Below are 24,569 nucleotides of genomic sequence, written 5' to 3'. Positions count from 1 at the left end.
TTTATTTAGTGCTCATTAAATCTACTTGCAACGTTGTATTTGTATCTACTAGATCCGGATTCTATTTAAGTTGTATTTGGCATTCTTTATTTTTAAGGATTTATCTCTTTCTTGTCGTTCAAAGGAACATTTTAACAGAAAAACGAAGATAAGTCCTTAAAAAAGCCAAATGCAGCCTTAGACAATTGAAATTTGCCATGGCATCCTTATAATTCTTGTGAGTTTGCTTCATTACCACGTATATAATCACATATGGAGTATTTGGATTGCGATTGAAGGTGGAGAAGGGCAACATTAGTGAATTTTTTTGAGTGGTGTTTGGTATGTTGCTTGAAGCAATATTTTTAAATTTGCAAATTATTTACTCTGGTTTAAGAAACCTAGGTGCAACATAGGCTGCATTTGGAAACAATGCAAATAGGTGTGAATGCAAATATGTAGAGTATAAAATGGCTCATATAAGTTGTAAAGTTGGGTTAATTTTGCATTGACAAATTTATCTTCCTAGCAAACAGATTTTTAGTTGTAATGGATGCAAACATAAATTCTAATAAAGCATATGCTTTTTTTATCAAAAGTCCACTTGAATGCAAACTTACTTCTTTTTTATTGATTTACTTTACATTCTTATTATCAATGTAAATATGCATTGGTCTGTCATTTATCAATGTATAAATGTAATGTTATCAAACACAGGCGAAAAATGAACCAGAGTGCAAATTTACCCTGAACCGGGATTTACACTCCATTTGCAATATTTCCAACTGCAGCCATACGGACAAAAGAGGTGAAAACACCTCAAAGATCAAGAAACCTTATAAAGAAATATAACTACTTCTACTTGAATTAGTCTAATCAAATAAGAAGTTGCTCAAAATACTTGCATGTTACTGACATGGCAGTTTTTTTTTTTTGAGAAAACAATCGCATTACCAAACACTAATTGGGGATTCAATTTGATGAGGGGTACTTTGGCAGGTCGCGCATCATCACAATTTTTTAATTTGGGGTGTGCTTCATTTATTAAAAAATAACTAGGGTTGTGGTTGGTTGGTGGGTTATTTTGCTATTTTTGATGTTTAAAAACAAGAATATGTTTTGTGCTACAAAACTATAAATAAATAAAAAATTGGGTTAGATCTGGAAAATTCTAAAAAAATGCTTTTATTCTTCTATGAAATCTGTTTTTTCTACATAACTATCGATACATGCTTATATGGATGATAAAAACAACTATAGTAAAATAATATCTTTTTCTCAATTTTCACTTAAAAATTTTTTGAAAAAAAAAACCAAAGTAGGAAATTGTTTTTTGTAACCTGGCTCTTGGAAAACAAACACATACTGAATGCCACCTAAAAGACTAAGGTGTGCATTTGATAAAACTGAAGTATAAAATCCAAAAACCAGAAAAAAAAAACTCTTTTTTATAGATCTGATTTTTAAAAACAGTAAATGTGATTTTTTTTCTTTTTCAGGGCCCCTGTAATATTTAAATCACTTTTTTGGAGGTATGTTTCAAGCATCAATACAACGAAATCCAACCTCTGAAAAAGATTCTCAGATATCAAACCCGGTTTCAATTGTATCAAATATCACTTTTTTTAAAAGAAACACAAATGTACTACACAACAGGGATAGGGTCTAGATCAGGTTCCAACAAAGCGTCACAACAAGTGTCCAACGAGGCATTGCATCCGTACATTAAGAACATCTCACCATAAATGATAATGGAGATGCTCCTAATGTGCGGCTGTAGTGGCATGTTGGGACAAAATCCAAACTCATAAAACTAACCAAAATTGTATTATTGTCCAAAATATCCACAATTACATTTTTCTTTCGATGTCATACTGTGGGTTTTAAGAGAGTATTGGGTTCACAACTTCTTTTTCATTTCCAACCAAGTTATTGCTCTGGTGTACACAGTTGGAAAAGAGAATAAGTCTGTTTGGTAAGAAAGAAAATTTGTTAGTGCAAAACTAACCTAATTTTTATATGAACCGTTTTATACTACATATTTGCATTTACATTTATTTGTATCTTTTTCAAACACAGCCAATGGAAAAAAAAAAAGATATATGAAGAAGTAAGGATGAAATTGTCTCGTTTCAAAGACATTAGGACAAGTGAATAAATATTTGGATATTACTTTTTGAGTGTGGCTGTATGGGGTGGCGTTTCCCTTGAGTTAAAATTGCCTAATTACCTATATATCTTCATTTATACTATATAAAGGGGGATTATTTGTATTGGTTTTGGTGCAGTTCATAAGGCTGTGTTTGGAATCAGTGCATTGATGACGTTTTACACTGAACCACCATTAAAGACTGTTGTGTTTTTGAAAGACATGATGCAATCAGTATAAAGTTTTACATTGATTCTATCAATGTAGTATTTACATCGATAATTGATGTAAAACTTTACATATGATGAGGTTTTGCATTGATTCACAACGTAAAACTATACTCCACCCAAATGCATATAAAACTGAACCGGAGTGGAGTTTTACGTCGATCATTATTACACTCTTTCCAAATGCAGACAAAAATTGGACTAATATAAATGTTTACATCATTCTTGATTTACACCGACTTCAAGCGCAGCCTAAAAGTTAAATCTAAGTATTATATCATGTACCATTCATACTTATTTGCATATGTACATAGTGCATGCTATTATACTAGCTTTTAAAACAAAAAAAACCAAAACCAAATGATGTATGATTTTGATTATGTCTGAAACCATATATTTTACCACATTAAAGCTTTAACACATTGCTTATATGCTTAGAACCATTGATTTAATCATGGATAGACATGTTCATGGGTTGGGCTCGAGCTTAGCTTTTGCCAAAATTTAAATGAGACCCAGCCCAAAGTCCAAATTCAACACAGTATAGATCAGGCCCAAAGCCTGGCCCGTGAACAGGTCTAATCATGGATGCCACTTTGAAGATCCAGATTTTTATTTACTTTGGTAATCAATTGAATGGATGAGATTAATTCATTGATCTAGGAGATCAATTTAATGACCGTGATTTCTAGGTTTCTTTGGTACATTATTTGAATGGGAGACCACTTTAATCCATTGATCTAGTAAGGCATGTTGAAATTAATCCTTTGATTTTGGGAGACCACTTTAATAGTTTAAATATATTAATTTTACACCTCATTTGAATGGAATAATTAGTTGAAATCAAAATGCATAATTTGTATGGCTGAGATTAATTCACTGATCTTGTGAAGCCATTAATGGTCCCAATCTTTTATTTATTTTGTACATCATTTTATTTAAGTTAGATTACAAAAAATGAAAAAAGAAACAAGTTACGACTTTTTTTTTCAAAAATGCAGTTACGGCTTTATAGAACAGCCAATATTCTTGAATCTTGGCAGATAACTTTTATGCCCTAGGTTTTTTGAGTTTATTTGATAAATTGCTTAGAGTCTTTAGACAGCCTATATTAGCTGAAATTTCGGTACATCAGTTGATGGTTGAGATTAGTTCAAGGGACCACTTTGATGGCCTAGAACTTTTGGTTGATTTGAAGATTTTATATGGGTGGGCCAGATTAGATGAAATCTGGGTATATCATTTGGATGGTTGGAATTAAACTGATCTTAGGATACCATTTTGATGATTGAGATTAATAATGGCCTAGATCTTCGGGTTAGTTTCATATATCATTTGTATAGCTTGTATTTTTTTCAAATTTCTATAAATTGATACATCACATACTATTCCACTTGGTAAGGTACCAACCAGCTGGTTGGTAAGGTCTCCTAGTAGTCGTAAGCTCGTAGCAATGACTTGGGACAGAATCCTGTCTATACCTGGGTTGTGGGGTTTATGGATTGGAGGTAGGGTTGGGGGATGGGCTACCCCCAAATCTATAACCTATGTTCCTTTTTCAGATTTATGTAGAATTCATGAAAAAATTATTCTCCTTCCCTGCATATCACTTACTGACCCATCTCCAAAGTGGGTAAATAACTTTCCTACCTTGGGAGGAGGGGAGGGGTAGGGGGGAGTTTATAATTGTCCTTTCTAATAACGACTTTTTACTGCTAAAACGGTCATTCTCTTATTTATTTGGAAAATAAAAGAGTATGGATAAGTAACTTCCCAAAAAGAGAGGAAGGCCTTAGTGATATTGAATGGGTATAAATGGGTAAAGAGCAAAATTAGCTTTTGAAATAAAACAGCGGCATTTTTAAGGATTTCAAAAATGTGTGACAACACACGTGACACAAATACAAGCATGTTATATCAACTCCCTTGACAAAATGCGAGTGGATGAGGCCATTCCTTATGACAGGAAAGCATGGTTTTCAAATCATTATTGGCCCGAATGGTCAGACCATTTGATCCAAATTTTGTCAAAAAACCATTGACTTGATCAATATTTCACTGATTCAAACAGTTGAACAGTTGGCTCATTTGACCCAGACAATGGTTTTTGGCATTTTTATTTTTTAAATTGCAACTGACTATTTGTTTGGACTATATGATTAAACCGCTGACTCGGAAACCACTGGCCAAGCCGCTAGGTGTCATACCCTCCAACTCCAAGTATAGGGGTCAACATAATTACCCTATTTTTAAGAAATTATGCTAAGATAAGCCATTTTAATTGTTTACAAAGAGAGGCATGGATCAAACCTGTGTAAGTATAGACTCTCCCTGGTAAGGTTAATGAACTGTGGATGAGTGGATGTCACATTAAATAGCTATGTTTAATGACTCGAGGTAGGTTATTTCTACATATGTAGCACTTGGATTTGCATGTGGCAGGGCACGAGGAAATTTCATGTTTCAACATGCGTTTATGGGCGATGGATCAAGGATTCAGTTTTGGAAGGATGCCTGGACTGATAGGTCGAAGAATACACCCACCGCTCTGATGTCTAAAGATGAAAAGAACCTATACCTAACTCATTAAGCCCTCTACTGGTGGTGGAAGGAAGTTCAGGAGGACGTTGGTTTCACAATTAAGACTTTCTAATAATCTTTGACAAGGAATCAAGTAATAACGTCTCAGGTGAGGAAAGTATGGGCTAATCCTGTATTCCTGTTCCTCTTCCTACGGAGGTGGAAACTTCTGTTTGAATCATTTCTTTGGACAGTATCCCAATTCTTTTTGAGCCTTAACCACTTGAAGATGTTTGTCCTCTTTTTATGTTAGGGTGCCAATGTTTGTGTAGTTATATTGCTCTGCACTCATTAAGAGGTTTTCATATCGTCTCTCCTAAGATAAAGATATATTAGAGTGCCACAACTTTGAGTTTATTCTGGGGTTATGGTGAGAGAGGAACGGAAAGAACAGGAATTTCTTTGAAGGAAATAGTATTTCTGAAAGGCGTATTTGTGCTAATAAAAATTAGGGTAAATTTCTTTAATTACCCTGGTTTAGTTAATTGACTAAGTGTACCCTTATTGTTTGAAAATTGATTGATGAGACTCTTATTGTTTCTGACAATTGTCTAAACATTACCAGGGCCGTTAAATATGGACGAAAAAATAAAATGACCGTTTTACCCTTAAATTCAACTTGATGGAGCCACCGGTGACAACGAAGATCTGAGAGAAGAAAAAAGATCTCTTCTATTGTTTCTAATCTAACTCAGGTCTGAGATAACCCCGATGACAGCCACCGGAGATATCAACAGTAGCAAAGATCTGAGATAAAAAACTAATCTGGAGATGAGCAGATATTTATAGGACAAAGGGAAAGAAAAGGTGGGATCTAAAATAATCTAAATCGTCGATGCTAAGAGTTGCAGTGGCGATGAGAGCCATCGGAGAGATCTCAAGACAAATACTAATCTGTGCGGGTATTTATAGGACAAAAGAAAAGAAAATATGAGATATGAGATAACCCAAATCACCGCTGTTAAGAATTGCAATGGGGATGATAGGGGAGGGTAAACAGGGAAGGTGAGATAACCCAAATCACCTTATATTCATTCATTTTTTTTATGTGGTCTTCTGAGAGTTTTGACATGGTTGTCTCGTCCATTCCATCCGTCAATTATGGCTTTTAGAGCACTGCTAAGAGCTAATTAGCGGTGATTTGGGAGAGTTGGTCTTCATTTATTTGTCTTTCCCCCCTTTGAGAACTGATACACTAAAAAATGCAGGGTGGTTGGAGTGCGAGTGGTATGGCGGCAGGAAGACAATCATTCACCATGTCAACTTCGCCGAAGATGAAATCCTTCACATCAACATCTGGTTTTTCTCAAGCTTATCATCAGACCATAATAGGGTAGGCCGTTGTGTTTGTTAGTGTTACTCTTATCGGAGGAGGGAGGGGGTTATATACTTGTATATTAGGAAGGGTGGTGCTACTAGTAGTTTGGTACTGGCTAGTGGCGACTGAGTATTGACACTAGGCAGGGCTGCGAAGGGAGAATTTGTTCCGCTGTACGTGGCAGGGATGATAATATTGTCAATAGGATTTTCAAAGACTTAATGATTTTCTAAAAGAAATCTCCTCCGACCATAGGTAAGAACAAGGTTCAAAGTATCATTTCGTATCGTTCCGGGACCCTTCCGATACGCCCTTATAGAGGGTGTATCGGGGATCTTACCGGTTCTGGGGATGGAGGGGTCCTAGACCAGCTCCCCTGAACCAGTTTTGAAAAAAAATTATATAAAAAAAAGTAAAAAAAAAAACAAGTATCGATATTTTAAACCTTGGGTAAGAGAGAAAAATAGAAAAAAGAAAGAAGAGACCGGAGGTATAAGGAGAAAAGGATTATCAATCAGAAGAAGGGGAGGAGGGAGAGATAATATTGGGCTTTAAAAGAAATTTAAACATCACGTGATCTCATGTGTATGTGAGTTTTAATGGAATATTAACGGATGCTAACATTAAGGTAAAGTTAGTCCATTGTCGAAAACAATAAAGGTAGCATATCAATTTTCAAACAGAGTACAGAACCATAAGGGGGATTTGAGAAATTTACCCTAAAAATTATTTGAACATTTGCGTTGGTCGAGATGCTGTGCGCAACATTCCGTCTCCGTGTCCACAGATCAATGGAAAAAGCATTGCCAACACTTTTCGCATGGGCAAATCATTAGACTTTGGCATCACAGGATAAATGAACGCATCATTGGATAAAGCCTAGCTTGCAATCACTTTTTCACAAAATGTAAGTGGGACTGAACCTTTTGGTGCTTATATTTATTTAATATGCTCGATCAAATGGAGATATACTGGAAGACCACTTTATCGCTCCTTTTCGTTAAATCATAGGCTCAGACGTTCGGTTCTTAATAATTCTTCGTATTGTTGAGACAACCATCTCGTTCTTTCTTTCATTTATTCGCAGTGGTGTCAGAAACAAATCCATGGATTTGTTCTGAAGAAACTACCAACGATAGCTTTTACCCCCAACAAGCCAATCTTTTTAGCTCATGTAAACCTATCTTCGACTTTCCAGATTTTTACCAATCGGACTGAAGTATCATTTTAGCTTTTAGTGGTCCATTGGCGATTCTGATTCTGATTCCACTACAGCCTACAGGTCTACAGTTGAAGCATTGACTCTTTACAAGTGAACTTAAAAGCTTCAGAGCATTCTCTCTCTCTCGCTCTCTCAAACAGGATTCTGCAAATGTCATCATCTGGTGTTAGGACAGAGAAGACTAAATATCTCAGTGAAGTTTGGGTAGCTTTTTCTTCCATCAAATGTGCAATTCAGATGGATTCAAAGATAATCTCCATGGATGATGGTTAGCACAGAAAGACTGGCTGTTGGGAATGTACACTTTTGAATCGATAAGAAAGGGGTGGTAAATTCTTCCATGTACACAGTACACCTTTGCCTCTTCTCTGAAATCTGAAGAACAGTGTACACCACACATGTAATAGGAACCTGTCACAGACAGAATGTTAGTGCAGGACAAGTACAGTAGATCTGGACTGCTTCTTATGGGGTGTTGTTTTTGCTGATCTGGCAGTTATTGTTTTGCAGAACAAAATCATACATATTGAAGAAAATCCCGTTTGTAGATCTAATTTCTAAGGAGTTCATACCAATTAAACGATCCAAAATTCCAATCTACAGCACAAAGATCAGAGCACATTAATCCACAAGTGTAAACACCAAATTGAAGCCCTAGAAGCATGACGAGCGCTAAAGAAAATCTCTCCCCAAGGTATAAAGCTTATAACATTGGTAGATTTAATCAGTATGTCTCCCCTTCAAAGTTTGTCGGTTATAAAAAACCTTTCAGCTGCACTATTTAAATTTTTACAATATGCAGTATTTTCTATTGACTATCTACATCATATTACACTCTTGATTAGTAAAAAGGGCAAATAAGGAGCACAAAACACATTAAATATTTCATATAAAGAGAAGTAAATTCATGTTATATACTAGAAATTGGATAAAGGAAAAAAGAACCATGAGGAACAAGTTATAAGGCATGTTTTTAGTAATTCTAAACAAGTGCCAGAAGGATGGATAATACCTTCTCTATCAATCCAGGCATCCAAAATGATTATCAATTTACCCCATCTGAAGCATGAATTTGAATCCTGCGATGAATTCTAAGGTTGCGATTCCATTAATGAAATTTGGAAGTTTGTATGTCAACAATGGCAGTACATATACGGGTAAATCAGCTAACAGAGATAATACACTGTGCCAAGACATGGTCATGAGATTTCAAAACAAAGAACATGCTAACATCAATTGTCATGGCTAAAATACAAACAGGAAGAGTCACTGAACAGAAAGATGCAAGTCTGGATAGAACAATAAACCTAACGGTGCAGTTACCATCTATGGCGAAGAAAATTTATGCAACTCCCTGCCAATGTCTTCAATGTTTCATATTTTGCATGGGAACTGACACCGTTCTTTGAGCACCACCTGAACTAGACAGAAACCAACACATATTATCAGAAACAACAAAATGAAACAGGGTAGGAAATGAAAGATCCCAGGTAGACCATGGGAATCAAAATAAGGGCATTACAGAACATGATTTATATGCAAGTGCTGGACCACCATTAGGGTGACATCTAGATCTAATAAACTCTTAGGCATACGAACCCAATCAAGTGAGGTTGAAAGAAAAACCAGTCAATCAACTTTAAGGATACCCAAAAGGATGACAACAAAAATCAGTTTTTTGGTCAATGAGTAATTTCGTAAGCAGGGTCATCAGGTAGTAATCAGATGATTTTTTTAGTAGGAAACTGTAACTTTCATTAAAAATATTAAAATAAAACATTACAACCCAAGCATTCCAAAGCTGGAATACTGACCCCGAATTCATAACCACTGTTATAAAGTAGCCCAGAAAAGTTCGCTCTTGTTTGATCCTTGTTTGGCTAGCATCAGCCAGGCCATTTGCTGTTCTTCTAACCCATTGGAAGTTTGCTTCAATTTCCCTTGTAGGGCACCAAACTTCTCTCATAGCTTGCCTGTGGTTCCAGCTTCCCAAACTTCCTGTTTTCATCCAGTCTATTACTAATCTTGAATCCCCTTCCACTTCAATCCGGTATAGTCCCATCTGTTTACATCAGTTGTAATTCAAGTAGTCCCATCTGTTTAGCCAGTCTCAAACCTTGCAGCAGTGCTTAAACCTCAGCTCTTAATGAATTGCCCACTCCTATAGACCCCAAAAAAAAGAGCCAAAGTTTCCCTTCCCCGTCTCTAAAGACTCCTCCTACACCTAAGGGCCCTGAGTTACCAAGAGAGCTGCCATCAAAATTGAACTTTATTTTTTGTTGAGTAGAGGCTGCCCAACTCTCTTGAATTGCTGGACTAGATCTTGAAGAGTTTACTACAGAATGCTGATAAAAAATTAAAAAAAAGAAAAAGAGTTTGCTACTGAATTCCAGCCCATGATAATGATGCCCAGATATGCATGGACATGGACACAGATATGGGTATGAGCATCCCATATAATATACTTGTACAATGTCTTCATATCTAGTTTTAAAGCTAAATGTCATTCCCCAAGACTTAGGTCTTGCCAAAGTTAAATAAATTTTAAACATGTCAGATATTTTTGTAATGTAATTGTTAATACATACCACTTCACATATTTTAGAAAAGTGTTATAGGGTACATCTAGAAGTATCCATACAGTATCTGGTATAGCATCCTTTAAGTATCAGATACGATGCTGGTATATTAGGCATTTACAGGTATCTGGGCATCATAGGTCAGAAGATATCAATACCTTATGTCATTATGCTGCCAGAAACCTTTAAGTTGCGGCTTTAATTGGCAGAGTACAGGATAGACGGAAGTCCAAAAGTTCTAAACTTATGAGATCCTAGATACCAAAGTGCAGAGAAGGAAAAAAAAAGGCAGAAAGTAACACTCCTACTTATTCCTAAAGAACAGTATGAACCCTATCAGCAATTCAGCATCACTTTCTTTCTGTGCAAAGGAAAACTAAATAGGATGTTCAAAGTATCGATACGATATGCCCCGTATCGGGTGTATCATATCGTATCTTTGGGCTTCCAATACACCTATTTAAAGGTGTTTTCAGGAAACTGATGTTTTTATTGATTACACAATACAAAAATGTGTAAAACTGAAATTTTGAAAAAAAAACAAAAATAAAATAAAAAGCATGGGGTAAAAAGAATTGATACACCCCTTCAGCTTACCAGGGTGTATCGATACTTTGAACCTCGGGTATATATATCTTGCATGCAAGCTAATACATGCTGGTTTTGGCAGACAATAACTGTTGTCAAGTTGTCAGTATTTCTTCAAAAAATAACTTCCATCAGCACTGCAATGAGGTGGAAATCCAGATGAGAATACCAGGACTTACACGTCATTTCTTTTCCTATAATGGAAAAATCAAGTTTGGTTGCCTCCAGTGGATATTGCAGCTCTTCTACACCGTCTTGTGGTACTGACTGGAGTTTTAGCAGGTGATGATGACAAATACCTAAGCTGATAGCTAACAAATACAGGTCCAAAGATGCCGAACTTCCCAGCACTACTACAAGCAACTTCTGCATCAGCACACCTCTTAAAGACCACCTGTGCACAGCTTGTTTCCCTTAGTACCTCTGTTTCTGATTCCTTCAAAGGCCCAAAGCGTTTAAATATCTTATTCAGACTCATTTCTGAAGGGATGGAATCAACCTCAGTAAAGTTTAGTATTAATGCTGTTGGGGAGAATTCTTCCTCATACTTTGCCTCCACAATTTCCAGTGGTTTGTCCATTGTTAATTCATAGAAGCCATCAGAACTCTGTTGTTTAGGGTCTAACATAGGGCTCAACTGAAGAGAATTTTCTGATTCAGCAATTAACATGTCACTCTTTGTGAGGTTTTCAATCTGAGCTCCTTTTCTCCTTCGGCCCTTCTTTGATGGTTGCTCCTCAGTACTAATATGAACAATCCTGTCAGTCCAATAAGAGTCTTTCACATCTTCATCAAAATCAAATGCTTCAGCAGAATCAGCATCAGAGGTAGGTGGTTCTTTATTTCTATCATCTGTTCTACCACTACTCACTTTCTCTGAGGACTTCTTGTGTTTTCCTGACCCACGCTTATAAATGATTACTGAATTCCTATAATCTGAAAAGAAACTAACTATTACAGTCAGAAAACTATATCCTTTTACAGGATCTCGTGCGGCCAAGAAAAGCTGAGATAGCATTTCACCTGTAGAAGGATATTCAGTTCGATTAACCCCTCCCTTTTTGGGCAACTCAGGAGTACGGGGAGAGACACTAATACCAATTCTATCAGGTTTCTCAGTGTTTTGACCTACTTTAACTGCACTTTTTCTAAGACTTTGACTGTTACACTTGAGGATCGGCGGTGACCCAGTCAATTTGCTTGCAACTCTGCGGATGCAGTCCCCAATTTTAAAAGATTGTTTATGATTTGGGGTCTCGGCAGCAGCAGCTCTGGGTGAGGAAAGATTTCTTTTCCCATTCTCTACCCTTAAATTGTCAGAAGGAGAGTCAAAGGCCTTACGTTTCTTGCCAGAAGACGACAGAGCCAACTTGGAGGCAGACTTCCTATCAGACTCATTTCCATCAATTACAACATTTGAAGAATCCTCCTTCCCATCCATCAACTCTGACAAGCTCCGTTCTTTCTTTCTATGATATGGCCTTTCCTGTGAAATGTTCCTGCGTTTACGAGAAGAGTTACCTTGACTTGACAGCTTTCCTTTTCCAGAAAACATGTTCTCTTCATCGTTAAAATAAACTGGAGTCAAATGCTGAGCCACTTCTTCAGAATGCTTGCTCTCCCCAGCAAGCAATGACTCTGTATCATTCTCCAACAGCCTTCCACACAACTGGAACTCAGGCAACCTGGTAAAGCCCTTTAAACGACAGAGAGCTAACAATTGAGCCTGAGCTATCACAAGTTCCAATCTATCAACTCCACCCAATGGGCTAAGAGCTAATGCTCTGATATACTCCACGAGTTTCTGAGGTTCAAAGGAGCTTGCACTCAGAAATCTATCCACACCACCTCTTTTGCTTGACTCTTCCCGAATCCCAGCATTTTCAATTATTTGTGATTTGATCTTTGCATATACTTCTTCCGATGTACAGGAACAGGCCATCCCCAACTCCACCCGTCTGGAAACCTCATCCAAAGCAGAGTTGACTGCAGTACGGAATGCCACTGAATTATTCTGCGTCTCCATTTCTGAGAAATGTGTGTGGAAGTGCTTCAATAATGATGCCTCATTCCAAGCAAAAGTTTGATCCCCAAAATAGGCTACCAGAAAGCTATCCTTTTTGCGATATTTCATTGCTTTCTCTGATGAATCTGAAGGATCAAATATCTGTCCAGGCCACCAGGGATGACTCTTCACTTTGCCCCAAACCAAGTCAGAAACAGAAAAAACACCATCTTCTTCTGGTGGTGAGTCATAAACAGTACAGTTATCCTCAATGGAGGTGTTTCCATGATTTAAACCTTGCTGATTTGGAGCAGTCTCCTCCATTTTTTCCTGTTGTTCAACACTTGTACCTTGTCCAGCAATCTCTATTTTTTGATTTTCATCCTGGATGCTAGAACCAACTACTACTTGAGTCTCAACTTCCACTTCCATTGCCTGATTTTCCATTACATGAGATCCCTGCTCAGAGAAAGGTTGGCAAACACTTTGGTCTTCGAGAGTAGAAATGCAGACACCAGCTAGCTGAGCCTCAGTTTGCAGGTTCCCCTCTGGCCAGGGTTCACCAGGGTCAGTAACTTGATCAAAATCAACTTCAACCTTACCATGCAGTGAAGCATCAGAAACTACTGCTTGAGATCCACCAACCTCAGAAAGTTTGCTTGGAGCAACTTGATCATCTGTATCTAGTAAGTTATCTTGCATAGAACTACTCTCTTCACAACTACCCGAGCTCCTCCCAGGGGGAGGTCTATTATCATCAGCACTCATAAAGGATTTAAAACTTACCAAAGGATCTGCATCTCTAACATTCTTCTCTTCTCTGTATCCCTCAAGCTCCAAGCTTGGATTTCTCTCCAGGTCGCTGTCTTTGGGTTCAAAAAAGTCTGGGTTTTTGACTACTGGCTCTGTCCCTTCATCCACGGACTGGATTTGTTCAACAGTCGGTTCCATCTTTCCCACTTCAGCATCAAAAGGACTACACTTACCATCTCCTTCTTGGTCAATGACTGCAGTTACAGATTTCATTTCTCTCTCTAAATCCTCCTTGACAGAATTAGTAGTACCCACCTTTTCATTCGAATTAACATTTTCTTCTTGATCAATGCCTGCATCTACAGATTTCATTTCTTTCTCCAAATCCTCATTGACCGGACCAGAGTGTCCCACCTCTTCATTCAAACTATCATCTGCCCCATGAATGTCCTTCCCATCAACACAAACATCAGAACCCATGGCCAATGCTTGTACCGCATTCCCTTCTTCGCCACAGACACCATGGCCGTTGAATTTTCCTTCGTGATGGGAGTCCTCGACCGGAACCTGACCGTCCGAGGGCTCCTCCGTTAGGGTTTCAACTTGGATTTTTTCAACAGTTGTTTCCGTTATAGTCTCCTTGAGCAAAATAACAGGAGATGCTGCTTCTTTCATATATTCTTCTGCCCCATGAGAGTTCGTTCCCTCGTGACGAGCCTCAGAGGCTTGAAGCAATGGCTCTACCAGATTCTCTCCTTCACCACAAGCTCCAAGCCCGTTGCTTCCTCCTTCGGGAGGAGGACCTTCGGCCTGTCCATTACCGTTAGAGTGATCTTCCGTTAGGGTTTCAACCACGGAGGCAGTGACAGTGAATGTAGATTCCGTAACCCTAGCGCTACAAATCTTGTCCTGCTCTGAGAGTGGGGCAGCGTCGGAGTTAAGGTCGAGGTTCTCCGAGGGGTCTTCATTCGTAGTAGGGTTAACAGACATGGCGAAACCCTAGTGATAGTAATAAAAAATTATAAAAGCAAATCATTTAGAAGCAGAAGCCCCAACCATGCATGTTTTGAAAAGAGAAACCCTAAATTTACACACACACGCACAGCGAACCGAGCCACCGAGGGAGCGTTAGAGAGAGAAATACCTGGTTGGGGTCGCGGAGCTGGCGCCTGAGACGAATCTTGAAGCTTTTATTTGTGCTGACGGCAATGGAGAAAAGAGGGAATAGAGATGAATTGAAGAAACAGAGACTATTTTTGAAAGTTCAAAAGTTCTGGATTAAATTTTCCGGAAATAAATAGGTACGATTTTTCGCATAGTAAACAACGGCTTTATGCAGCTCCTTCATTCTTCGACTTTTTGTGGGTCCCACGTTTTATGTTGACGAACCGGCTAATAAATAGTGTACAGTTGACGACAGAATGCAGGTGCAAAATAGGCTGATGTGGACTAAGCTCGTGGACAGTCAGAATTTGCCATGTCATCCTTATAAATCTTGGGAAATTGCTCAAATTTTCGATTAGTGCCCTTCACTTTGGGTCTAGTGACATTTTGGTCCTTAAATTTTAAAATGCAACAATTTAATACTTGAACTTTCAAAACCTGTCAATCTAATGCTTACCGTTAATTAGTTGTTAACCAGCTTTTAAATGGCATTTGAAAAATACACAAAGCCCTTCAAGTGTCATTTAATTTTTTTATCAACCATCTAAACGTTGACAAAAATTTAACAATCCCAAATCCTTACTTCTTCTATTCAATAAAGTTGGGGTCATCAGAATGGCCACTAAGAGATGACCCCAACTTTTTGGAATAGAAGAGGAAAGGATTTGAGATTGTTAATTTTCTGTCAACATTTAGATGGCTGATAAAGAAATTAGATTACTTAAATGGTATTTGTGTCTTTTTCAAATGTCATTTAACAATTCATTAATAACTGACTAATTGCAAGTATTAGATTGACACGTTTTAAAAGTCTAAATACTGAATTATCGCATTTTAAAATTCGGGGACCAAAATGACCTTAAACCAAAGTATAGGTATTAATTTGGAATTTTATGGCTTGGGATAAGCTTTTTTTTTGAGCTTTTTAACTGTTACTATTAATAATAATTGCTTTTAAAAATAAATAATCCAAAGGGAAACACTTCTAAGTAGTTCAAACTTCAAATTACAAAACCTGAAATCGAAGTGTTGGGCTTTTGGGCTTCAAAAGCACAATCTTAAAGCTTATCCATAAAAAACTCCCATCTAACTTTCCGATGTTGAAAAAAAATAGGGTAGGAAAAAGAAAAACAAAGGAAGGGATGAGAAGTGGTAACCAAAAAGCACTGTTTTTAAAATCGGATCGGACCGGACGATTGGACCAGAAAAATGGGAACCAGTCACTTGACCGGTTCTGTTTTTCTCCAAAACCGCTTTTCTTCCTAAAACTGTTGATTTTGGTCAGCAAACAGCTGAACCGACTAATTAACCGTTCGAACGGTTTTGATCATTTCCCAATTTTTTTAATTTTTAGTTTTTTTTTTGTTAAAACAAATCAGTCGTTCAAGTCGAACAATCAAATCGTTCAAATCGGTAACCGGACCCTGACCAATTCAATCACCAGTTCGATTTTAAAAACCATGCCAAAAAGCGAATTTATAGCGAAGATTGGTAAAATAGGCCTGCCATCATAAAAGTGGTAACCAATTACATGAATTTTTATCAAATTCATAGCGGACTATGATTGGTCTGGTATCATGTTTTTCGGGTATCGTAGGTTTTCCCAAACTTAAACATCATCTAGCATCTAGCATTCATGCTAAGTGCTCAGACCTCCCCTCTTTTCAAGATGACCAAAAAATCCCTCTATTATAGAAAAAGACAAATATACCCTTCGAATAACATCAATCTCCTTTACTACTCCTTGTAACAAGTTGACACCAATGAATTTGTTTTGGTTAATTATTTCATGAATAAAACTTATATGGTTGACCGTCAGCATCTTTCATTCCATTCTCTCGCATTTTTTGGCGATTGTATTATTTTTGACATAGATAATAGGTTGATGTTATATGTTTTGATGATGATAAACTTTATAAGAGTATTAACATTTTAAGTACAAGTGTGCAATTGTGTCAAATGATTCCATGAATTGAAATAAAATGTTGATAACTCTTTTGAGGAGTACAAATGATCTAAGAATAATAATTATGTCAAATGATGAATTGAATACTCTCTAATAAATAAAAATACTATCATAAAGAAGGAAAATAACGATGCATCAAATTTAGAGCTTCAACTTATATTTATCTCTTTTAGGCTTCGTTCGTTTTTTGGTAAGTTATTTACCCTGGTAAATGTAATTATTTGGGTAAGTTTTTCATGGGAAACACTTACCCAGGTAAGTACATTTACCCATGTTCTTTTATTTCTCAGGTAAATAAGGCAATGGCCATTTTAGACATAGAAATCCATCCCGTTCAAGTGTCGGCAACTTTCCCCCTATGTGAAAGTTATTTACCCACCTAGGAGATGGGTATCACTTTCTTGGGTAAGTGATACTCCGAAAAATAAACCTTCCATAGTCACCACATTAATTTGAAAAATGAACATGGGATTCTTGGTTAATGAGAACTAAAATCCTATTGACCAATTTTCCCCCCTCTCCAAATCCAAAAAAAGAACGCCCCCTTAGAATTTGATGTAATCAATAACATGATCCTCATGTTGGGCTCGATACAAACCTACCTTGGTTAAACCCAAACCTCAGTCTTATAGTTAGCATAAGAAATACGTTTGATTATTCTTAAATATTGAACTAGGTGAAAAGGACCAAATCGAGTTTTCTCAAAATTTGAGAACCTAAGGAGTCAACTCCTTAACCTTAGGAGTCAATTACTTTAGCTTTCCAAAGTTGTCTGCAACAAGCACTGGACTACTAGAGCAGTTGACAACAAGAGCTTAGAATTCGATTACTATAACTAAGCAATCGACTACTTAAGAAAGTAGGGTTGTTCATAACAAGACCCAAACCGACCAAACTGACCAACCCGGTCCGATCCAACCCGAGTTGGCCGGTTTTTCTTCAGCATCGGTCGGTTTCGGGTTACAAAAAAACATAAACCGATGGTTCGATTCAGTTTCGGTTTTCATGTGTGAAAATCGAAATCGAACTAACTTAGATATTTTATATATATATATTTCAGCTTTATTTAAAAAATATACATATTATATATAAAATTTATGATATGTAAAATATCAGTTTTAATCCATCAAATCATTTTGAATTTCTAAGCATCTAGCCTTTGCTTTCTTAGACTTGAATCCTTTATCGTTCACACTGAGAGAATCATTCACAAAACCGACCCAAACCAATTCAAACCAACCAGGTCGGGTCGGTTGGAAAAACGCTAGTAAACCGACCCAACCCGACCCATGAACAGCCCTATAAGAAAGCTAAATAGTCGACTACTCCATACAAAAAACTCTCACTTTATTTCTTTTTTGACCGTTTAAGCTATAACAATTTTTTCCTCGTTAAAAATAATCATATTGTTTCCTTGCAAATCCTAGTATAAAATCCTTGATAATGAGAAATAATTTGGGCAAGAGATGAAAGATATAAAGGGTTTAGCAAGAAAAACAAGAGGTAAACATTGGGCAAATAAATGGATAGATCTGTTGAGCTTTCCTTGAGCCGAAAAAGTGAGAAAATCCATTGGAGCTTAAACATATTGATTGAGAGAAGTTGAGATTTCGATGCAATGACAAGAAGCCCAATGGAACCCAAGTATTTATCGTGTTATCTCGTATACTAGGTTAGTTTTATTGTTATATCGGCTTGTTGAGAAGCACTGTTTGTGCATACATTGTTTATATTATATTTGTTCTTGTATAGTTAGTAGTTTGCTAGATGTGTGTTTCGAGATAGAACATGGTGAAGGGTTTGGAGAGGATCCATGAAATTTATTTAAGGGCATTGATTCTTTTAGGTGAGAAGGTGATGGCATGCTGTATGGTTTGGATAGCACTCTTAAGTTTGTTTATCCAGTTAAAGCTTTTATTAGCACCCAAGAAGTCTAACTAGTGTAAAAGTCTTATTGGCATTCGAGAAGTCCAATTGCTATAAAGGTTTTGCTAACACTTGAGAAGTCTAGCTGATAAGGTGGAAACTCTGAGGTGGTATGTATGGAGAGAGGACATGGACTGGATTTGGCATAACCTCTATAAAATTCGTATGCATTGATTGTTTACTTATTTAGTTGTTTTACATTTCTTAACTAACATTGTTTCATTACTTTGTTTTACAACACTACATATTATTGCTTTTATATAGTTATTGCATAACATTTGAAGTTTGAAAATATATTAGTTGGGGAGAAAATTTGTAGAATCCAACTCACCCCCTATTGGGTTAGACTAAATGGGCCAATGGTTTTAAAACTGAGCCAAACAACAAACCGGTCAGGGGTCTAGTTCCCGGGTTGAATGGCCCGATTATTTGAACCAAACAAACAGCCCATTCTGACAAAAAAAAAACAACGGCCAAACCGTTGAACTGTTCAAACGGTTTGACCGCCCAGGTCAGCGATTTACTGACCAAATCAATGATTTCTGACAAAATAATAGTTCTGGGGTAAAACGAAACCAATCACCTGATCTGACCATCCGGTTTAGTCCGGTTTCAAAAACCATGATACGAGCAACTGAATATGCAATGTCATAAACGTTACGCCAATGACTCTAAAAGCCATCTCTCCAATGTTTCAATTCGCTACACTCTTGCGATGTAGGAGTGGGGAGGATCCATTTTTCCAGACAATTATAGCAAACAATTGGTCAGTGTTGTTGCAAAATGTGTGCTAGCTGGGTTCCCCTTGCACAAGTAACCTGTTCTAATTCTATCCACTTTTGGAATGTCTGTTAAGAGATGACAATAATTGTCTAGAGTTTGACCAAAACCAGAATGGCAATCGCGTTTTTTTTGTTGAATATGGTTCAACTTCGTGGTGAAAAAACGTTGGTTCCTCTCTGTACGTTGGATCCTTGATGGTGGTGGTCATCTTCTTTTGCTTCTTATTCCCATCGCCAAAACAAAGGAGTTTAAAATATTTACTATTTAGATCTTTGTTAGTACCACGGTACCACCCCAAGACCCATCAATGTTGTCACTTCTAGTCTGCATGTACCTAGAAGATGATTGATATATGGTCGTAAGATCAAAATCCACCTCCAAGGTCTTTGATGCAATTAGTTGCAATGGTTGCACATGCAAACATGATTGAAATGAACATAAGGCTATATTTGGTTGCAATACAAATAAATTTGTACTGATGCAAAACTATGATAGTGCAAATGATTTAAGTGTAAATTCTGACATATCTTTATTTCAAATTTTTTAGTTTATTTTGTTTGATTGCAGTAAATTAAAACATGAAGTAGAATAGAATAAAACCCAAAACAAAATTAAACTAGAAGTTGCACTTTCTTCATTTGCACTCCCATGCATTTGTACTAGTGTGAATAAAATTGCACAGCAACCAAAACAAAATTAAATTAATTCATTGCATTAATCGACCAAAAAAGTTATATTGGTCCTATTCCGTGAACATAGAAATAGAGAAAAAAAGAAGCAACCAAGCAAAAATAAAATAGAAGTAGAGAAAAAATGTAGATAAAATAAAATAGAAAAAAGTCTTCTTCTCCCATTGCCATTGACGAACTCAATACCTTTTGATTGAATAAGTCATTATGAAGTTCTAATGTTTCATGGAGAGGGAATGAAAACAAGAATTGCAACAAGGAGATGGATAAAATAAATGGTTAGTTTTGGAAAGTTGGAAAAAAAAAAGACAATGTTAAATTGGTTTCAAAGGTGATATGAGCAGTGGTGGCGGAATCTCTATTAAGGATATTTTGTTGTGTGTGAGTCTTCTCTATGAGGGTAGGTCTTCATCCAATGAAAGTTAATCACAAAGAACTAGAGGGATCAAGAAAGGACAAAATTGGGATTTTGAAAAACATTTTACCACACGTGAGGTCACATGCAACTGAACCATTGACAAATTACTAACAAAGGGATGTTTTTTGTTGTCACTCAATATAGGTCTCAGTCCATTTTGAAGGGGAAGTCTTAGTATTTAGCATAAATTAAACTTATTTTCTTAGGAGGGGATATTTAGGTGGTGTTTGATAAATCTAAAAAGTTAAAAATATATTAGGTGGTGTTTGATAAATCTAAAAAGTTAAAAATATATTAAAAGTATCTAAAATCTAAAAAGAGGCATAAGTGCTTTTCTACTTTTTAAAGGCTCTAAATAGATGAGTTTGTTTGTGTTGGATCAACCCTTCAACATCTGAAATTCCCTAATTTTACCATTTTACCCATAAAACAGACTATTTGGTAATTTTGAGTCTAATTTGTATTATTTCATAAAAATAATTTATTAAATTTAAAATAATACTGAAAAATATGAATAAATTATAAAATAATAATATATATATATATATATATATATATATTAAAATAAGAATAAATTGAAAAATACATATAATTTTATAAATTATTAAGAGCTAAAATAATAATGAAAATAGTAATAAAGTTCATGAAGCAATGAACAGATATTTAATAATTAATAATGAACATAAATAAAAATATAAAAGTAACCAAATTATTAAAATAAGAATAAAATTGGAAAATACATATAAATTTATAGATTAAAAATAAATTATTAATAATAAAACATATGAAGTAATTAAAAAATATTTAATAATAAATAATAATTAATTTGGTGTACATTCGAATGTCGTTGTTGAAATAGGGCTGTTGTAACTACGGGAAGACGGGGGGAGAGAGAGAGTGAGAGGAAAATCGACTATTGTTGCTGAGAGTTGCAGCGAAAGTGGTGGGAAGACATGGGGAGAGAGAGATAAATCAAACAACTGAGAATGGAATCTACATTGCCAACGACTATAGGTTTTTACGAAATCTCCATCGCCATCTCCCTCAGAGTTCTCCATTTTCTCCCTTTGCTATCACAATTGTCCATTGTCATTGACCATTGTTGATCACTGGAATCGTTGGAATATAGGTTTTTTCGAGTTCTCCATCGCCGTTGATCGTTGGAATATAGATCGTCAGAAGAATGGAAACCTAGATTGTGAAGAGACTTGATTGTCGCGTCAAATTGGAGCTCAAGTGAGAATAAATCTGAGTTTAAAAAGGATGTCTATTCAAATATTACTAGGGGCATTTTAGACTTTTTGAACACATCTGAAACGCATTTGATCGTGTTCAATGATAATCCGCGGTCTAAACGTTTCAAATCTAAAATGCAATTTCATATCAACCTTCAGACACATACCCAAACACTTATGGAATTTCAAAAGTGTTTAGATACTTAAATCATTAAATTATGAGTGTTTAAGTCAAATTATGAGTGTTTAAGTCATTTATTATTATAGCCCCTTCAACTTGTAGTATACTACTTTCCATAACAAATGTTGTAGATAACTTTGAAAGGGCAAAATGATCTCTGTTCTACGATCTTTTTAGGGGGGGGGGGGGGTATTTGAAGGAATATTCCATGAAATAACTAATGGAATTCTCATAATAGGGTAAAATGTTGGAATTTATAAGTTTATGGGGTCTTATTGCAAGGCAAAGTTTGGGCACCGAGTGTCACTATGCTCTAAGTCTGGGGTGGATATCTATAATTTACCATTTCTAGTAGAGATAATTAGATAAATGAGATATAGTTCATTGATTTAGGAAAACAAAACAACTATAATCACAATATAGAAAGTCTCGGATTCAAAAGAACGAATGAAAAAGAAAAAAAAAATACTGAAAAAGCTAACCTAACCAGTTAATACCTAAGATTGCATTTGGATAAGCTTTAGGATTTGTGCTTTTAAACCATGCTTTGGGGCTTAAAAGTGGCAAGACTAAAAGAAATGCTTTAAATACCTCTTTTTTTTTTTAACCCAAATTTATTTTACATATCCATAAGCTAAAAAACACAACATATCCAGATAGATCCTAAAATTAAATTAACAATAAGTTTAAAATAAGTTATAGCAAAGGAAACCCCTTCCAGCTAAACCACTATCTCCTTCTCCTTCTCCCTCCCTCCCTCTATCTCTCTCTCTAACTATTTGTCACATAGAAACGGGGTGCGATGGACAACTAACAGAAGGGTAGTATTTGCCATATTATGTGATATACAGGCATTTTAATTAGGTTTCAAAACCTCACGAGTACTTAGATTAATTTAGGCTTAAAATTATTTATTGTAAAGAAGGGTAAATTGCTGAAATCTCCCCTTATGTTTTTGGTTGTTCGTTGAAACATTTCATGAAGTTTGGTAATTGCAAGCACCTCCCATGAATTTTCTGACATAGTTGCAAGTAGACCCTTTTTGTTATAATCCTCTAAAAAAATATTAAAATGTCAAAAATACCCATACATTTACATTTAATCAAAATGTTTATTTTCAAAAAAATTATCTCCTTATGAATTGCTAGCCTAAACCCTTCAATCTATCTTCTGAAATTGATTTATTTCCAATTTTCCCTTCAAAATATTTCTCTCCTTATGAATTGCTTAAATTCTCTATTTTTTCTTGTTTATAAAGTTTGTATTGTTTTTTTTTTGTAAAACCAGCCTCAACAGTAATTGTATGGGTATTTTGAACATTTTTTGTGCAACTTGTTAGAGGATTTTAATCATGGTTTTTAAAACAGAACCGGTCAGGGGTCCGGTTATCGGGTCGAACGGTCTGATGTTCGAACCGAACGCTTAACCCGTTTTGACAAAAAAAAGAAAAAAAATTAAAAAAAGGGTCAAAACATTCGAACGGTTCAAACGGCTAACCACCCGGTTCAACGATTCACTGACCAAAATCAACAGTTTTGGGGGGAAATCCGGTTTTTGAAGAACACCGAACCGATCACCTGACCGGTTCCTGAGTTTTCCAGTTCGACCGTCCGGTTTTGAAAATCATGATTATAATATAGGAACCTATTTGCAACTGTGTTACAAAAGATCAGAGGAATTAGTTGCAATTATTAAACTTAAAAGGAGAGATTTCAGCAACGATCAGAATTTTCAGGGGAGGTTTGAGCAATTTATTACCCTTTAACAGTGGAATTGGGAAATCTCTCTCTGTTTTTGGTATGAGACTTGGAACTCGTTTGTGGATTCTCAATATCGGCGTAGCCGCGTAGGAATTAATTAACTTGATGTGTAAAATTATGTCATATAAAGAGTAGTTGATGACACGCTAAAACTTTATATTGTTTTTGTTTTTTTTGTAATCCTTCCATTTGCTCTTTGTAAAAGGGAGGAGAGATTTCGATTCCGGTGGCAGTTGCAGAGCAAAAAACTGAAAACCGAGCGTTGGAAATGAACAAATAGACAGGCGCCTGGTTTCAGATCTGCAGATCTGCATTTCCAGGGAGAATTTCCTTTGTTCATGGAAAATGGATTTCGTCAACAAATTGCCGCCCATGGATTTTCTGCGTTCAGAAGAGATGACGCTCGTGCAGCTCATAATACCCGTGGAATCTGCTCACAGAGCTGTCTCCTACCTCGGGGAACTCGGTCTTCTCCAATTCACAGATGTAAGAGTCGAACCAGATCCGCCAGGTTTCTTCTATTTGATTCGCCTATGTTTGTCATGAAGCTGCTTTTGGGTAATTTATTAATTTGTTCCATTTAACGTAGAGTCGCAATGTTGCATTACCTCTCTTTGATGTTCAACTCTGCGGCAGTTTTTAGCTTCTATTGTTTATTGCATTAGTTGGTGTTCGGATATGGCGCTTGTCAAGCTCAAGCATCATAACTGTGACCATTCACTATTATCTTTTTTTTTTCCACGCAGAAAAATTACATGCTTGACTAATTTTGCATGTTTCATTCGTAACTTATATTGGAATTTCACATTTCATTTCCTTATTTCTGGATGACTGGTGAAGATGCAGATTATTTAGAAATTAGTTAGTTCTCAATGACATCTGTTGGAGACATTTTTTTTCCAAGATCTGCGCGTAAGGGTTTGCATGACGGAGTAATGTCAGAATAGTCAGGGAAACTTCAAACAAAGATATAAAACCAATGATGAAGTTAATGAAAACTGACTTGTATTACCCTCTCAAAAACAACTCATTAGGATCAAGTTAATG

The 24,569-nt window shown here is 36.2% G+C and overlaps 2 protein-coding genes across 13 annotated transcripts in view; one reads left to right on the top strand and one right to left on the bottom strand.

Annotated features, from left to right (window-relative positions):
• Nucleotides 1–7,452: 7,452 nt before the first annotated feature.
• On the bottom strand, nucleotides 7,453–14,704 carry LOC104588661 (uncharacterized). 10 transcript variants are annotated; one of them, XR_016082736.1, is made up of 5 exons: nucleotides 14,545–14,704; nucleotides 10,822–14,399; nucleotides 8,799–8,896; nucleotides 8,488–8,554; nucleotides 7,453–7,886 (listed from the first exon to the last, which is right to left on the bottom strand). XR_016082736.1 is itself a non-coding variant. In XM_088898678.1 (4 exons), the coding sequence occupies exons 2-3, from the start codon at nucleotides 14,388–14,390 to the stop codon at nucleotides 10,851–10,853; spliced, it is 3,453 nt and encodes a 1,150-aa protein (XP_088754804.1). In that variant the 5' UTR covers nucleotides 14,391–14,399; nucleotides 14,545–14,704; the 3' UTR covers nucleotides 7,453–8,891; nucleotides 10,822–10,850. The 10 variants fall into 10 exon arrangements, 3 of the variants coding, with proteins under 3 accessions (XP_088754804.1, XP_010244985.1, XP_010244984.1); XR_733830.3 differs by having other exon boundaries at nucleotides 8,799–8,891; XR_016082735.1 differs by having other exon boundaries at nucleotides 7,453–8,554.
• An 8,939-nt stretch (nucleotides 14,705–23,643) lies between these two features.
• Nucleotides 23,644–24,569, top strand: part of LOC104588665 (V-type proton ATPase subunit a1-like) — a 90,476-nt gene continuing 89,550 nt past the window's right edge. The window contains exon 1 of one of the 3 annotated variants that reach the window (XM_088897478.1): nucleotides 23,644–24,008. In XM_088897478.1, the coding sequence (XP_088753604.1) occupies nucleotides 23,868–24,008 (141 nt within the window). In that variant the 5' untranslated portion in view covers nucleotides 23,644–23,867. The remainder of the gene's footprint in view (nucleotides 24,009–24,569) is intronic. The other 2 variants (XM_088897477.1, XM_010246689.3) reach the window with 2 other exon arrangements.

The sequence above is a fragment of the Nelumbo nucifera genome, chromosome 2 (assembly GCF_055504915.1).
Source record: "Nelumbo nucifera cultivar China Antique chromosome 2, China Antique-T2T, whole genome shotgun sequence".
Lineage (NCBI taxonomy): Eukaryota > Viridiplantae > Streptophyta > Magnoliopsida > Proteales > Nelumbonaceae > Nelumbo > Nelumbo nucifera.
Note: the sequence above shows the minus strand (reverse complement) of the source record. Positions and strands in the feature narration are given on the sequence as shown.

Bases quoted from the DNA above. Each gene is read 5' to 3' on its own strand.
- LOC104588661 (XM_010246683.2), bottom strand. From the start codon at position 14,390: ATGTCTGTTAACCCTACTACGAATGAAGACCCCTCGGAGAACCTCGAC.